Source organism: Hydra viridissima, unplaced genomic scaffold (genome assembly GCF_058129835.1).
Source record: "Hydra viridissima isolate aposymbiotic clone 2 unplaced genomic scaffold, HvirCarnegie_v1 scaffold_3, whole genome shotgun sequence".
NCBI classification, from domain to species: Eukaryota; Metazoa; Cnidaria; class Hydrozoa; order Anthoathecata; family Hydridae; genus Hydra; species Hydra viridissima.
The window spans coordinates 14153518-14169778 of NW_028324302.1; the positions used below are offsets into that span (position 1 = coordinate 14153518).

General features: G+C 28.3%; 1 protein-coding gene across 1 annotated transcript; it reads left to right on the forward strand.

The window, feature by feature from the left end:
• The first annotated feature begins 7292 nt into the window (after window positions 1-7292).
• On the forward strand, window positions 7293-12540 carry LOC145202474 (protein PBDC1-like). Its single transcript, XM_090083322.1, has 9 exons — window positions 7293-7432; window positions 8347-8418; window positions 8600-8659; window positions 9714-9754; window positions 10253-10304; window positions 11756-11803; window positions 12018-12085; window positions 12256-12299; window positions 12382-12540. The coding sequence occupies exons 1-9, from the start codon at window positions 7403-7405 to the stop codon at window positions 12510-12512; spliced, it is 546 nt and encodes a 181-aa protein (XP_089939448.1). The 5' UTR covers window positions 7293-7402; the 3' UTR covers window positions 12513-12540.
• The last annotated feature ends 3721 nt before the right edge of the window (window positions 12541-16261 follow it).

The window sequence follows — 16261 nt, forward strand, 5'->3', positions numbered from 1 at the left end:
TAAATATTAACTGTAAAACAAAAAGCTTAATAAAATTTTGAAATGTATGAATATTTTTGACGTTTCATAATATCTCAATTTCTAAAAAGTTTTCATTCATTTTAAAAACAAGATATAATTTAGCAAATATTTTAGTTTATATTATTAATAGTTATACTAATTTTTTTTTTTAGTATCTACAAATATTTAAACCAATTTGGTTTTTTTTTTTTATTGCTAAAACATATTTTATACTGCTAAGCACAAAAGTGTATCAAAATGGTAACTTCAATCAAACTTTTCAGGGTTTTTTCAACTAAAAAAAATCGTGAAAATGAATTTAATTAATTTTTTTCACTTTTAAAAGAAAAATCAATTATATACTTTATCAACTATACAATTAACATTAGTAAGATAAGGTAGTTTTAAAAAAATAGTTAAAAAAAAATTAAATAGTTACATAATCATAAAATGAGCTGCATAAAAATTGAATCGAGTTAAGGTTGAGAACATAAAAAATTTTAAAAAAAATACGAATTCAACATTTAAAGTGTCCTCCTTTGGCTCGATAGCAAAGAAGAACTCGTCTCTGGATTGATTCGACCAACTTCATGCACATCTCCTGTGGCTTTTTTAACCAATACTCGTTTAAAAGTTGCTTCAAATGCTCATTTGATTGAATTTGTTGGTTTACCAATTGAGTGTTGTTCTATGACCAAATAGTTTCTATTTGGTTTGTATCTGGTGATCTAGGGTACCAAGGCAACAAATTAATCTTCTTTGTATTAAACCAGTGTGTTAAACTGTGTGCTGTGTGTGCTGGAGCCCCATCTTGCTAGAAGATGTATTGCATGCTTCTGCCATACAATTGCCTTATCGATGGAGTCAAACGTGTTTCAAGTGTGTTTTTGTAGGTATATTGATTGGTACAGCTATTATACAGCTTACAAATACCAATGCCTTTATTGGAAAAACATCCCCATATGCCTACTGAGCCTCCACCACCTTGTCGTCTTGCTTGCAAATAGCGCTCACAATATTTCTAAGTTGCAAATCATTTAAAGTATATATTCTTCCTTTGAGGTTCATAACCTGAAAATTTGACTCGTCGCTCCAAATCACTTTTGCCCAATCTTCAACTGCCCAACGAAACGTTCTTTGCGTCGATCCATGATTGACAGGATAGGCTTTCATATTGCAATGTAAGACCCAATGCATTTTTTTTCTAACGTTCTTCTAACGAGTTCTGCGCTTACATTTCGATTAGTTTAAAAATTTCAACATTGTAATGAGTCTTTGATTTGACCAGTCCAATAGTTTACCATTTGATGCTCTCTGACACAACTTTTCTACCCATTTGCAAGCGAGCTGAAATTTAAAATATTGCAGTGATTCTTTAGATAATTTTTAGCAATTAAAATGTTTTTTTGTAATTTTAAAATTATCTTTTTATTTAAGAATTACGAGTACTCACTATATTTATCATTTAAAGCGGTAATTAAGTATAATAATTATTTATGAAGTGTGAAAAATGTAAAGTAAAATAACTCGATGAAACTTTTATGTCATCAGTAAAATACATCGTCTAACGTTCAATTAGTTTTACAGCAGTAGTGTATGTGTGAATAATTTTTTTTCGTCTATTATATCAATACAAACATAAATAGAAAAAAAAAAAAAAGATAAAATTAAAATCTTTATCCGATAAACTTTAATGTTAGAAAAACTAGCATGTTGTTTTGAAAAACTCCATCCCTATTAAACTTTTGTGCATAGCTGTAGGAGGGTATGAATAATATTGTCGCGTACTGCAGATCAGTGATAATTAAGTTCTAAATATAATTTCAATTTCCATTTTTACTTCGTTCTTGTAGCATTGATTTAATTTCTAATTTTAATTTTACTTGTTTTGAATCAGTTCTGATGAAATTAATTTCAGTTCAGTTCTTACGATTTCAATAATTTTACTTCTTATTTTCAGTTACTAATTCAGTTCATATTTTACTTCAATCAAATTTTACAGCAATTAGTAATCTTAACGACACATTTGTTTGAAAAAATTTACACTTAACGTAATGACAAGCACGTGACCAGTTTTGTGGTCCAATTATACATTCTATAATCATTTCAAACATAATTCATTATGGTCAAAACATGTGCGCCAATTTTAAAGCAAGTAAAATTTGTAAACTTGTCAAAAAAAAAAAAAAATTTTTGTATTAAAATTTTTTTAACATTTAATAATTTTCGTTCGGTAATAATTCCTAATTCTATTCCTATTTTCGCTTTTTGATGCTTATATTCAATTCTATTTCAGTTTTCGTTCTTCAGATATATCCTAATTTTAAATTTTTATTCACATTAACGAAATCAATTACTTTTACTTCTGCTTTCACTTCACGTTAATGAAAATATCACTGCTGCAGATCGAATTTGTTTGATTTAAAATGAAGTTAAAACATTCTAAGTTTATTAGCTGCACGTCGTAAATAGTGTTTTTATAATAGTGCTATAGTGTTTTCAATATAATGCAATCATACGTCGATTACTTAATAAATATAAAACCAAAGGAACTGTTGAAACATCTAGGTGGACAATCAAAGAAAAGAGCTATTCATACTGATCGTAAAATTATTTGGTACGTGAAAACAAATCCGTTTGCTAGTGCCAGAGATACAACTTGCAACTTGGAACTCATACACTTCAGAAACACTACACTACAGAAATCATTTTTTTGCCCATTCATGCGGGACTGCCTACTAACCAAACTGAGTGTAAAAATGATTGCATCATTAAAAAATTGATTCCTATGATTAGCAAACATCAAACCAATGATTATTATGTATTTTGGCTTAACTTAGTCTCTTCGGACCTATTGAAGATATCCGGTAAATCCTCAATAGGTTCAAAGAACAAAGTTCTTCAATCTGATCAACTTTTTTAGCTTCCCAATTGTTTATAAAAACTACGCGTTTAAAAACAATTGGGAAGCTACAAAAATTTAAGAAAAGTTGACAAAAATCTTGTATAACGTATGTGCGAACATGTATACAGAAAATATTATTTTCGTTATTTCAGTCCCAACACTGATCTCTATAATAACTGGATAGCGCATCTCTAATATCAAAATTCACGCCAAAATCGCCATATTGGAAAGCCCCAGAACAATGAAATCTGATATGTGCGATAAAGCGATAAAGCGATAAGCCGAAAAACAGAACTTAAAGCTTACGGGATTAAAATTTTTGGGGCTTTCCAATATGGCGCATTTGGCGTCAAAAAATAAGAAGTTTTCTAAATCTAAAAAGGAATGACAAAATGATCTTTCAGCACGTCAACACTCGGTACCAAGTAGCAAAAGTCATCAAGGAAAAATTTTTTAGGTAACTTTTATAGGATGTCCTACCCTTTCCGCCATATTCGCTAGATGTTACTCCTTCCGACTACCACTTGTTTCGGTTGATGACTCATGGTCTGGCCGAGCAGCGCTTCAGTTTTTACGAAATAGCCAAAAATTGGGTTGGTTCTTGAACACCTTAAGAGATGAGAAATTTTTTCAATGCGAAATTCGTATGCTGCCTGAAAGATGGGGAAAAGTCGTTGCTAACGATGGACAATACTATGAAAAAAAAAAAAAAAAAATGGTACCAAAATCTCTAAACAATACTTCAATGTTCCTAAAAAAATTTCAAAACTTATTTCTACCCCCAATACTTAATATTGTAAATTTGATTTACTTTTTTTTAATTCAAGATAAGGATTAGACTGCTAAAGATCGATTTAAACATACCAGTATCCCAGGTGTCAGGCGAAAAAAACTTCCAAAAGTATCGAGACTTGATAGAGGAGGTATTTCAATAAACTTAGCTTTAGGCTGCATTTTTAAATAGTTTTTTATTTGATTTTCATTATTCATACTTATCTAAAGCTAAAGATATCATAACTGATAATTGCAAACTAAACAGAAGCTCAGCGTTATATCATTCGTAAAACACATAGGAAAGACTCATGAAGTGATTCCTAAGTTGATAAAAAAATTGAAGTTGGAAACTAAACTAAAAAAGTACTTTGAGGAGGGAGAACTAAATTAAAAACAACGATCGAAAAAACGTACACAAGATGACTCATCAACTCTTTATGTAAGTAAGTGATAAAACGTAAGAAGAAAAATTGAATACAACTGGAAAAAGACGTAAACACGAAAACGCATAAACGATAAAGCGTAAGAAAAGTTAAACACAACTGGGAAAAGAAGTAAACGCGAAGACTCATCAACCTGCTTCATAAATAAAAGATGAATAGGTATCGCAACCGAAAAACAACCAAAAGCTCAAAAAAAAAAAAAAAACAGTTGGACGTCTTTGGACGGAGAGTAGAAGAAAAGAAGATTAAGTTTTAAAGAGAAAGTTTTAAGAAGAGTTTTAGAAAGAGAGAGAATTTTGTGATTAAAAAAAAATAATTTGACGAACAAGCAGTTTAATAAACAGTTGAATAAAAGAGGAAAGGAAGAAGAAGATACTGATTGAAGAAGAATAACCAGAAGTTTTCAAACAAAGAAGAGATATTTGTGTAAAAAAAAGAACCAAGAAAAAACGAGTAACTGATATAAACAGTATTGAACATTGCAGGAGATGTAAGAGAATATTGTTTGTATTATATAAACGTAATGAACAAAAGAGTGCTAACCATTACACACTAATAGAACGTTTATTGAGTTTCATTGTATAAGAGAATTGAGAGCTTACGATAAGAAAACTGCAACGGCAACTTCTACAATTTATGATAAATATTTGACACTAGGTATGCGCAATGGATGGGATTCCCTGAAATGCCGTTTTAAAACTTTTTACGCAACGTCAAAACGTTGAAACTCGCATTTTCTGAAAACAGCTTATAAATAGATCAAAGTAGTACTTGCTCCAAAAGTGTAACAAAGTAATTATTTAATTTCTGATACAAATTTAGGATATATACATAAGTATAAATATATATATATATATATGTATATACTCGATATATTTATGTATATACTCGATATATTTATGTATATACTCGATATAATTATGCATATACTCGATATATATATATATATATATATTGAGTATCATATAGAGTAGGAAAATCGTTTTAAAAAAATATACAGTGCTTCCCACCGGAGTAACTTTTAACCCGTTATAACATACAAACTCTTGAGGTAGTTGAAGTACATTGAGTTAGCGATATATATCACTACGTAGAAATCACTTTTGCATTCATCATCAGACATGATTTCTAAACAAAATTGCTTAACTCCGAAACGGTAAATCTGGATTCTTAGACAAATTTAATTTGTACAGTTGTAAAAATTTTTCGTCGTCTATGATATTTGATTCTAATGAAAGTAATAAACTATTTCTAGCATTTCTTAAAGGAGCCATTTTTAAATTTTTTCTGTTTATTTCAAGATGTTTTCTTTTTTTTTGAAGCGGAAATTCGTAACTAATTTTATTGGAATACCGCAACTGCAAGTCGCAACCGCTCGATCCAGACCTTTGTCGTCTCCGTTGCCGATGCAGTTTTCATATCGTAAGCTCTCTAATTATAGTTACAGTAAAGAGCTTTATGTATATATGAGTTAAATCGTTTTCTTTTTGTTTATTTTTTAGTAGTTTTTACTTTTCTTTAGTTTAACAATTCTAGTTAAATATGTTAACCAAGAAAAGTTACAGAAAAAAGCTGAAGTATAGTTAGGGATTACTTTACTGACACTGTTGAAAACATAGCAAAATTTGAAATGTGCAAATAATGCAAAGTTCGGCTAATATGTCCTATGCCATGTCTAATTTGCGAGACTATTTACAAAAGAATGTTAGTCACCCTGTAATTCTTTTTTTAAGGACTCTGAGTTCTTAAAAAAAGAATTACAGGGTGACTAACATTGCCGTTGTAAAAGTAAAAGAGCCGCTGAAAAGATAAACTACCTTGATATTATACTGGACAGACCTCTTAACTGGTCCGTCCATTATCAAGGCTGAACATTCTAAAAAAATCTCTTAATGGCTTAATGGCTGATTCAAAATTAAAAAAGATATTCTCCTTTTTTGTATCAAAAACAATTATTCTAATATTCGCGTAGCATTAAGAGGTGAGTAGTTGTCTTTTCGAGACACTTTGGTATTAATCAAGTACATGGTCAGCTTTAGTTACCTAAGCTAAGCGTCTTGTCAGTGAGACATGAAAAGAGCAGTTGGTATTGAAATGGTTTTAGCTGGGGTCACAGAATTTAATCTAACTAAATCTGAATGAAATTTGGTTGAAGCATGCACAAAATTGTTGGGAATCCGAGTAACAAAAACTGAATCAGATGAAGTTTATTTACTAAAATTGATTACTCCCTGGCTTTATAATATGTTTTCTATGACACAAAATTTCATTAACTTTGCATGAGCAGTTTAGCAATTAATTTTGGAGAGGAATTGTTCAGAAACCGTTTTCCCCAATATGATGAGAATCTACCAAACCATAGTTTTATTTCATTACAGATGACGTTTTTTTCTTTATGAATAAGTATAATTTTTTTCTTTTTCGAACACCTCTATTTCAGACACCAAGAGTAAATCAAAAAAGGTCTGCAATTGCTTCTCTATCAGAAGTAGTAGCAAACCGCCAAACGACTTAGATTAACTTCAATGTCAAAGACTGGTCAGATGTTTAGGAAAATGTGGTCCCTAACTAAGAGGAAAACATGTTCATACTTAGAGACTCATTGAATTACTTAAGTGCAGCATGAGATATGTTGGCCTCCACTCTTTAAGGATATTGATAATAAAAATATTCAGACTGCCTTAATGCAGAGTGATTTTTTTTTTATTTGTGTGTGTGTTTCTACCAAAGTCTTACTTGGAAATAAAATTTAAGAAGTAATTAAGTATTATTTTCACTCGAATTATACAAAACAAAAAATGAGAATTTTTTGGTAAAAGTATTGCAAGTTTTATATATTTAGACAATTTTCTTCACTTGTCCACTGTTCATTCCTGAAAAAAAAAGTTGAAAATTTAACTTTTTCCAAACTGGCCGATATACTTTAAAGCTAAAGCATTAAATATAATTATCTCAAAAGATATTTTTTACAGGGTTTTTTGTTGTTATGAACTTAAAGAAATCAAACCTGCAATTAATTTTTGATAAAAACAAATTTTCAAATTAGATGGTAAAAAAAAAAAAAAAAAAGAAAAGAAAAAAAAAGCAAAGAAGTGTAAAAAACTTCTTAGATATTTAGATATACTTTTTCACGAGTTTTTCAAGATATAAAACTCACTCCAACAAAACGATAAAGCGCATTCTAAAACTGAAAGCTCGCTTCTCGTCGGTCAGCTTGTCTAAAGCATGAGGATTTCACTTTTAGCATAACAAATACCGTTAAATTTAACATAATCACAGAATGGATATCAGCAAACAAATTGATAATTTGGTACGTTTTGTTAGTTATGAAGCCAAAAAATCGACGATTACGTTATCAAGTATTTCTCTTAATCAAAAATTTTTTTTATGATGTGAATTTTTCCAAAAGCAAAAACATTAAGTTTTGAACACAATCTACTTTAAATTAGCGATTGTTTATCATGTAACGTTCAACTTATAGAGAAATGAGTGCAGTTGTTTATAACGAATTATTCATTTACAGTTAACTTCTCTTTTTTCAATTATCTGTTTTCAAATGATTTTTTTTTTCTTATGGAAGTTTTTTAAAACTTCAACTTGAGAAAATTTCTAATCCAAAAATTTTTAATCCTAAACCCTCAATAATTCAAAAATCAAGGTGAAAAATAAACTTTAAAGAATTTCTTGTTCTATAAATGTCAGTATAAACTGTATACTATGTGCTTTAAAAAGGTGGTTATCATGACCTAATTAAACAAAGATAAAAAATAAAAAACAACCTTTAAAAAAGTTAAGAGATTGAATTACAAAACAATCATGTAAATGAGCTGCAATCATTTTGAAATAAAGTAATTTGGTCAGATAAAAAAAATTTTCTTCAAAACATCAAGCCCAAGTGAACATTTTTTAGTTTTGTTAAATTCAGTAAACAATATTTTATTAGCCAATTTTTTTTATTGCATCAATTTCATTTAAAATATAAGACAGAATTCATTTGTCTAAATACTTCTTTTTTTAATTAATTTCATACATCACTGCATGCCATAATGATAAAAGTATTAATTAACAAATTATATTTGTTAATAGCTAGTTATATCTCAAAGAAATTGTTAGAGTTTTAGAAGTAAAAGAAAGAGAAACAAATCTAAGTGTTATTGAAAATATATATATTAAAAACATTTAAAGCTATTATACATATTCTAGTAAAAATTCTTTTTTTTTAAGAAATTTTCAGATGGAGTTAAAAGTGTAAATGATGTAAAATGTGAGAATGATGCAAATAATTATGTTAATGATGTAAGTTTTACAATTATTTATATAAAAGTTTCATGGAAATTAATTTATATAAGTTTTTTTTTCAATAAGAAGTTATGTAATTTCATATACATGGCATTAATTCTTTTTCTCCTTTAAAATTGGTATTGTATCTTCTGTTAAAGTTAGTATGGTTTTTTTTTTCTTTCAATTTTCAATTTAGACATCTGTTGAACTTTTATGGGCCATGAAAGCTCACAAGCATGCTGAAGTCTATATGAAGGTTGATCTATTTTTTGTGGTTTTAAAACTAAATGGTACATATTTAAAGGTTTAACATACACAAGTTTGCTTTTATACTAAAACTTGTAAGAAATGATAAAACATAAAATCTTCTTACATATTGTCAAGTACCTTGGATTTAAACTTTTCATATCAAGCATTCAGAAATCAAACAGAGTATTTAAAACAGCAACCCTTATATTTCAAAACTTTTGTAAATTTCTACATTAGCCCTAGCATTACATGTAGTGGTAGCATGCAATATATTCTGAAGATCAACTTGAGGTTTGTTAATGACATACTTTAATCTAACTGGGAATTCTTTTTTTTATATGGTTGCACTCTTCTCATTCAGTGTTTACTTTTATATCTGTCCATAAAAATAGAAAAATAAGCAGTTTGTAAATGCTGCTATCCAACCAAGAAATCCACAGAAAAGATCTCTATATTGTCACAAATAATCCAGCTGTGTAGTTTGTTCTATATTTTTTCTTCAGATATATCTAATTTGTAAACAAAACTAGTACAGAAGCAAACTGATCCTAAGTGTCTGACACACATTTAAGGCTTACCTTAACTATCTGTAAAAAGTCACCATTCAACTGCTTCAACACATGGCTTCCAAAATTATTAAAACCTGTAATCTTGATTTTGATTGAATTGTTGTTAAATGTCTCTATTTATCATACTGTCAAACTTAAAAGATTCATTTTTTAAACCATGAAGTTCTGCTTACAAAATTTGTAAACTATTTTGTAGACAAATTAATTAAATTTTGATTGTTTTGAAAACATGTTTTTAAAGTAAATATATAGTAATATTTGTTGTTATTATTGAAAAATTCTGTTTTTGCTATTGTCAACTTAAATTGGCATGTTAGATATCCTATGCTGATGCATTACCTCTGCTAAGTTTTCTGTTAACTTAAAAAATATTTTGTTAATTTTTTAATTCAAATTTTTTGATTTGCTTTTCAATATTGCATGGTAACATTTAGTTTTCTAAATACATTATGAGTAAGTTTTACAAATTTATATTTGTATTTTTTGTTACAGCTGTTGAAGGCAGTTGACTCCTCTAAAATTAAACTTACAAAGTAAGTTCTGATTGTTTTTAGGTAAATAGTATTATCTTAATTAACTGAATATTTTAGGTGCTTAGTTTCTTGGTTAAGAATGCTAGCTTTTTAGAAAGACAAAAAAAATAATTTAAAAACCTGCAAAATTTTGTATTCTACAACTAAGAAAGCAGTGGTATTTCTTAATTTTTATTTTATATGTTTTATGGCATTTTTTTCCCAATCAACAAATGTAACATTAAGTTTCATTGATGTGATCAACATTTCGATATTGTTCAATGTAATCGAGATAATATTAAAAAATCTAAATTAATCAAATGTTTAGTTTAATCAAAACTTTTAATTAATTATTAATTTATTTTTCCTCAAAGAATTAAAAAAATGTAATTTGCAGTATTTTGAAATGTTGATGAAACTGTTCTATTTTGTAACCAATTAATAAATATTGTTAATGCTTAAAGAATACTTTATACTTGTTGATAATTTCTTCCACAAAGAACAAGACTATTTTTATAGGTATGATGATTTGATATACCGTATGTTCAAGAGGGACTTCAGTGATATTAATGTATGCATACTTTTTTTTTGTATTTTTTTTTCAATTTAACAGGTGTTCACTGAAAAATGACACAAAATAAAATACAATGGTTTTGTATTTGAATGTTTTATTAAAAAAATATTTTTCTTTGTGCATTGAAACTTAAATAAATTATTTTTTGTTTCATCAGTGAGCAACCTTAGATCCAATTAAAACAATTATAATTGAAAAACAAAGGTAAAACAAACACTATGCAGTATGCTAATGAGTTATTTAATCAAATTCAATTGAACTGCCAATAAATAATAAAAAGTCACTAAAAAATATTGGAATAAGGCCTTGAAATTTTTAGGAGTTACTTTTTTTCATTAATTAACATTGTTTAAACTCCTTTTGAAAGTTGTAAAGAAGTGAAGATATTTCGATGTAAGTTATTGCAAAAATTTTCTTGTGAGATAGATTTAAACAGATTGAATCATCAATTTTTTCCAATTTTTACCTTAAAAAGAGTTATCAGCTGAATCATCATTCCAATATTTAGTGGCAGTTCAATTGAATTTGATTAAATAACTCATTAGCATACTGCATAGTGTTTGTTTTACCTTTGTTTTTCAATTATAACTGTTTTAATTGAGTCTAAGGTTGCTCATTGATCAAACAAAAAGTAATTTATCTAAGTTTCAATGTATATACTGCATTTGTGAGGCTGATAAATATTAAATTTTTAGAACCTACTTATACTTTAATATTAATCCCAAAGCTGTTTATTGGAATTTTAATATTAATCCCAAAGTTGTTTATTGGAATCCCAAAAAGATTTTTTCATGGGACATCCACAATAGAAAAAGCAATGTGTAAAAAAAAAATTATGACCTTTGACCTTTGCCATAAACTAGGATCAAAGGTCAAATGACCAAATGATCAATAGCTTTTTTTCTATTAAACTTATCACTTTTTTGTATAGATACAAAGTTGTTTGTCTGTGCAAGAGCTTCTGTTTGCCACCAAAATCAACTTCCTAAGTATAATAGCAAAAAAGTTATGACATTTTAAATATCCAAGGTCAAGTGAAATGGCCAAAACTTTGAAAGGTCATATCTCAGGAAATAATTGGCCTAAGTAAAAAAAAATTACAAGTTTTTCTTCTGTCCATATGCCCAACATGTGAGCCAATTTTCATCAAAATCCGAGTCGGTGATGTCAAATTTGACCAAAAAGTGGTTCCATTTGACGTGGAATGCCCCTAATACAGTATTTTTAACTGTTAATATTTGAGATTCTGATCTGAAATTTTATTTGGTCTAGTCAGAGTTTAAACAATTTCGTGGTGTCGTGGGAGCACTCTGATTAAATATACATTCATTATTTATCATTCTTCAATGCTAAAAAAAGTACCTATAAAAAAAAATTGTTAGTTATAAATTATAAATAATATAAGTATGGTGAAACTAATTTTCACATATTTCGTTTTGTTTTGCTAGGTAGAATACTTGGATGAGGATTTGTTTAAAAGCAAGTTGGCCAAAGAAGTAAGCTTTGTGTAGTAAGCAGATCCCTTTATTATTTCATAATGGGTTTCTTGCTTTATTTTTTATCTAAGTGCAAAATAGTTGAATAAGAAAAACAATTTTAACTAATGGAAGAGCATTTTTTCAAATGTAACATTTAAAAAGAAAAATTTAAATTCTAAAATAAATTTCATGATTGTCTTCTATACCTGTCGAAATTACTTTCTAAATTTAGAAATGGCGACCCTTCTGTGAAGATTTTAAAGGAAAAATTGAAAGTTACAATTTTGGAACACTTATAAGGTAAAGAATTTTAAAAATCAAGATGTTTTGAATTCTTGATTACAAACTTGATAAGTACTTCCTCTGTCCCAAACTACTGTTCCGATTTCTTTTCTAAGTCTGTTATGAAATCAGAACAGTATTTTGGGACAGAGGCAGTAATAAGAAATTAAAACGTTTCTTTTATTTAGAAAAAACGTTCACGAAGATTACAGCGAAGAAAATTCTTTTTTAAGTAAGTATCGCAATTAACTGCTGAAAAGTTCTTCGCACAATATTTTATACTAACAATTTTGTTTTTTTCTTTGTTACTTAAGCTACAAGAATCCAGTTTTTAGCTGTGGAGATCGTTCGCAATAGACACGGATTAAATTCCTTCTTTAAGACTGTTACCGAAACTCAAAACAAGTTGCAGCAGCTACGTGAAGAAAATAGTAATGTTAGGTAGTTCAAGGCTAATATATAACGTTTATAAATTTGCTGTTTTTGTATATGGGAGCGTGAGGGTACCTTAATACAGTTATAAATCTTTTTGGTAACTAATTATTGTAACTTTTAAGTTAAACCTTTATTTATAAAACAATTATTAAATCGAGAAAAAGTTTTGGAAATTTTTGTCACAAATTGATCTTTCAAAACCGACCGGTGCACTGTGCGTCGTTCTGATAATAAAAAAAGAAATAGCCTAATAACTAGAGAACTGTTCAATATTTTGAAGTAATTTTTTTCACAAAACATCAATTATGAGATATTGTTCGTTAATATATATATTTATAAAAAAAAGTCCGGTCTTTTTTAGAACTGTTTTCATTCCGGTTTTTTTAGCCGGTTAATCCGGACTAGTTCGATTTTTGATTAAAAAGATAAAAAAACCGTCAGCTTTTACATTTAAAAATCTAAGTCTGATATATCAGTTTATCTTTTTTAGGGATTCCAGGCTTTTTTTTTGTCTCCTGCTCATGTTATTTCCTTTTTTTATTTAACATGAAAATATAAACATTTTGTTGTAAATAAAAGTAAAATAAAAACTTCAAGAGTTCCATTCCCTTCAATTACAGAATGCATGCTGAAATTACACTTTCTCGATTTATTTGTTTAACATGAACCATTGCTTTATGACTTCCTAAAATATATAACAACAAACATTAAAATTTAAAGATTTCATCATTATAATAAATAGTATACTTTAAGCCATGATTATATGAAAAGACCTTAGAAATATTAGATTGGCTACGAACAGCATTTTCTCTAAAATGTATCAATAAAATTAAACGATAGCATTAAAATATCTAATTTTAAGGATACACATAATTTTCTCCAATTTTTACCTTAAAAAGAGTTATCAGCTGAATCATTTTGTTCTGACTTTTATACTCCTGCAATTTGTTCTTCTTGCAGTATAGGTATATATCAGATGTCAAATAAATAATTAGCTGAATTCCCAGTATTTTCGGTAAAAGAAGTTAAACGTGCATGACCTTTTCGTGCAGTTTTGTTGGCTTTGTTTCTGGCTTCAATGGCATTCTCAGACAAAGAGCCTATTGGATGCTTAAAATGTTTAATAAAAGTAACAGTATAAACTACCATCGTTTGCACAGACTGTGACATTGGAATGGCTTTTAAAAAGTGATTGATCGAAATGAGACCAAACAGACGTTCAAATTTCTACTTGAAAATTTTTATATATGGTCTTGTGGTTGTACTGTTCATATAAATAATTTAATCATACTGGTATCCAAGCTAAAAATTCTTCCAGTCACAGCTGAATTATTTTTTGTTTTCATTAAATTTATGGGTGTTCTTTGGTAGAATTCTTTTTGGTTTCATTTCTGAGAGTTAGCAAACAGTTTTGAAGAGCCCATCCTTGCTGCGTATCCACCATCATTCATTGTGGTATAAATAGTTGAATAACTTGAATTAACAAAAAAATAGTGTCATCATGTAGTGTAAACTAAATATTCCTTACAAAAAAAATTTCATTTTGTAAATGTTCAAATCTTTCCTGAATAAAAGCAGCCTCTTTGCAAAATAAAAGATATGATGACGGATTAAATTGAGACTGTTTGGATTACACCTTTTCCTTATTATTTATTTTCCACTTCAAATCTTTAACAGGACAAACACTATACTAAACACAGTGCGATCATCCACACCTCTCTTCATATGTGCTGCATTCTGAAACTCAGATTGATCAATTTGACCATCACCTCCCACCTAACAAATAATATGTATGTTATCACGTTCCTCTTCTGCTAAACCTTTAATAAAATTATCTTTATCCTCCAAAAGAGACTCAAACACTCTTAAGAAAATATGCTTTACGGAACACGTGTATTAAAAGTTGACGAAGAGTGATTGTACCATTTTAATTTATAAAAGCCATCGAAAGGTAAAACTTAAATGAAAAGTTAAAACAGAGAGTCCTGAGACTGAATCTTTATTATCCTATTTTATTTATGTTTATACGGAGTTTCCATTTATTACATAGAATTTAGCCAGTTTTTGAATAAAATTCACAAAAGTAAAAATGGTTTTAAGGCAGGTGGTCACAGAGGTCGCCTGAATATTTTTGCATGGCAATAAAGTCAATTTGCAGTAGATATTTTATTCAAAAGAAAATGAGGCGACCCATGTGGCCACATGCTCAAATCAATTGGTGTGTAAGAAATCAAAAAAGCGACAAAAAAATACTATGCATAAACTTTCTTTTTTTCTATTTCTAGTTTTACATTCAATTAAATATATGATTATTTTAATTTCGTATAAAAGTAATAAAGAAATTTAACATTCCTTTCAAAGTATATGATAATTATTCTTTTTAAAGTATATAATTTCATTCCTTCAAAGTATATGATATCAAAGTATATGATTTTATTATGTACTTTGAAAGGATTTTAACAAAAACATGAGTTTTTTAAACCTTAAAAAAACCCTTTAAATCTCAAAAATTAAAAATTAAAATATTTTTTTTAGAGAATTAAAAACTGAATGCAAAAAAAAACACAAAACCTTAAAAAGTCACCAAAAAATATGTTCAAAATCCTATTTCCACTTAGCGATGCATAGGGCGGTGTTGCTCGAACTTCAGATGGATTTATTTTGCGGCTAAAGTACTTTTGGAAAAGAATACCCGATCGCGCGAAAATTTTGCTCCAATGATCGGGTAATGTCATTACCCGATTTTCGGGTATTTCTACGGGTAATACTTCGGGTAGTTTATGCCTGGTAATAACCGACCCGAAGGCTAGGGTATCGGGTACCAAAACTTATTAAAATTGTCCGTCTACAGGTACCCTCGAGTATTCGGGTCGGTTTTTCACTCTCTAGACTAAAACTTGAGGCGAGTTGTAAAGAAATTAATTGATTACCTGACATTACAAAAGCACTTAAAAAAGAGGACATTTTTTATTTCGAGGTCGAGGAAAAATATATAATTATTATCTGATACTTCTTGATGAAAGAAAAATGTTTTAAAGTCAATTAAGGTACCTTGGTGAATATTCTAACCAATTTTCATCTACTACGCACATCTCTGATCTCTGAAGTGAACCTAAACCAACTTTTAATGATCAACAAATTTAATTTTTAGAGACTACAACTTACAAGTTATTGACTTAATAACTTTTGTTGCTGTTGTTAAAATTGAATGGTTTAAGATATTCTTTATGTATGTGTTTTATTGAAGTACATTACTCAGGATGGTAGACCACGATTAAGACACGATTCTGAGACAAAGATTATGAAAAATCGTTTAACTTATCTTATTCAAAATTTTACCCTCTTTCTTTTAATGTATGCATCAAGCATCAAGTTTATTTCTGAAAGTTTGATAAAAAAATCTTTATTGGTAATGTTAAATATCTTAGTAAAATCATAGCCAACTAAAAAGAAAATATGTTTTTTAATATTTGTTTTGTTTCATCTGATCAAATGGATCTTTTGTTGAAAAGGAAGTATTCCTAATAAGGTTAAAACTTTATTTGACAAAGTTTTTTTAAACTAAAAATATTGAGTTTTGAAAATTAAATTTCTTTAAATTGCTTGTTAATCTTTTGAATTCCGACTTTAAAAAACAGCTTGATTTTAACATACAAAAAGAATAATTCAAAATCTACCTCTCAAATCGTGTAAAGTAATATCAACTGGTCTGCAAAATTTAATTTAAATCACTTCAATGTAACTAAAGATAACGTGTTT

Excerpts from the sequence above, each read along its gene's own strand:
- LOC145202474 (XM_090083322.1), top strand. The coding sequence starts at position 7,403 with ATGGATATCAGCAAACAAATTGATAATTTG. Across the intron at positions 8,660-9,713 it reads ATGCTGAAGTCTATATGAAG|CTGTTGAAGGCAGTTGACTC; the intron begins GTTGATCTATTT and ends TTTTTGTTACAG. Across the intron at positions 11,804-12,017 it reads AAAGCAAGTTGGCCAAAGAA|AAATGGCGACCCTTCTGTGA; the intron begins GTAAGCTTTGTG and ends TTCTAAATTTAG.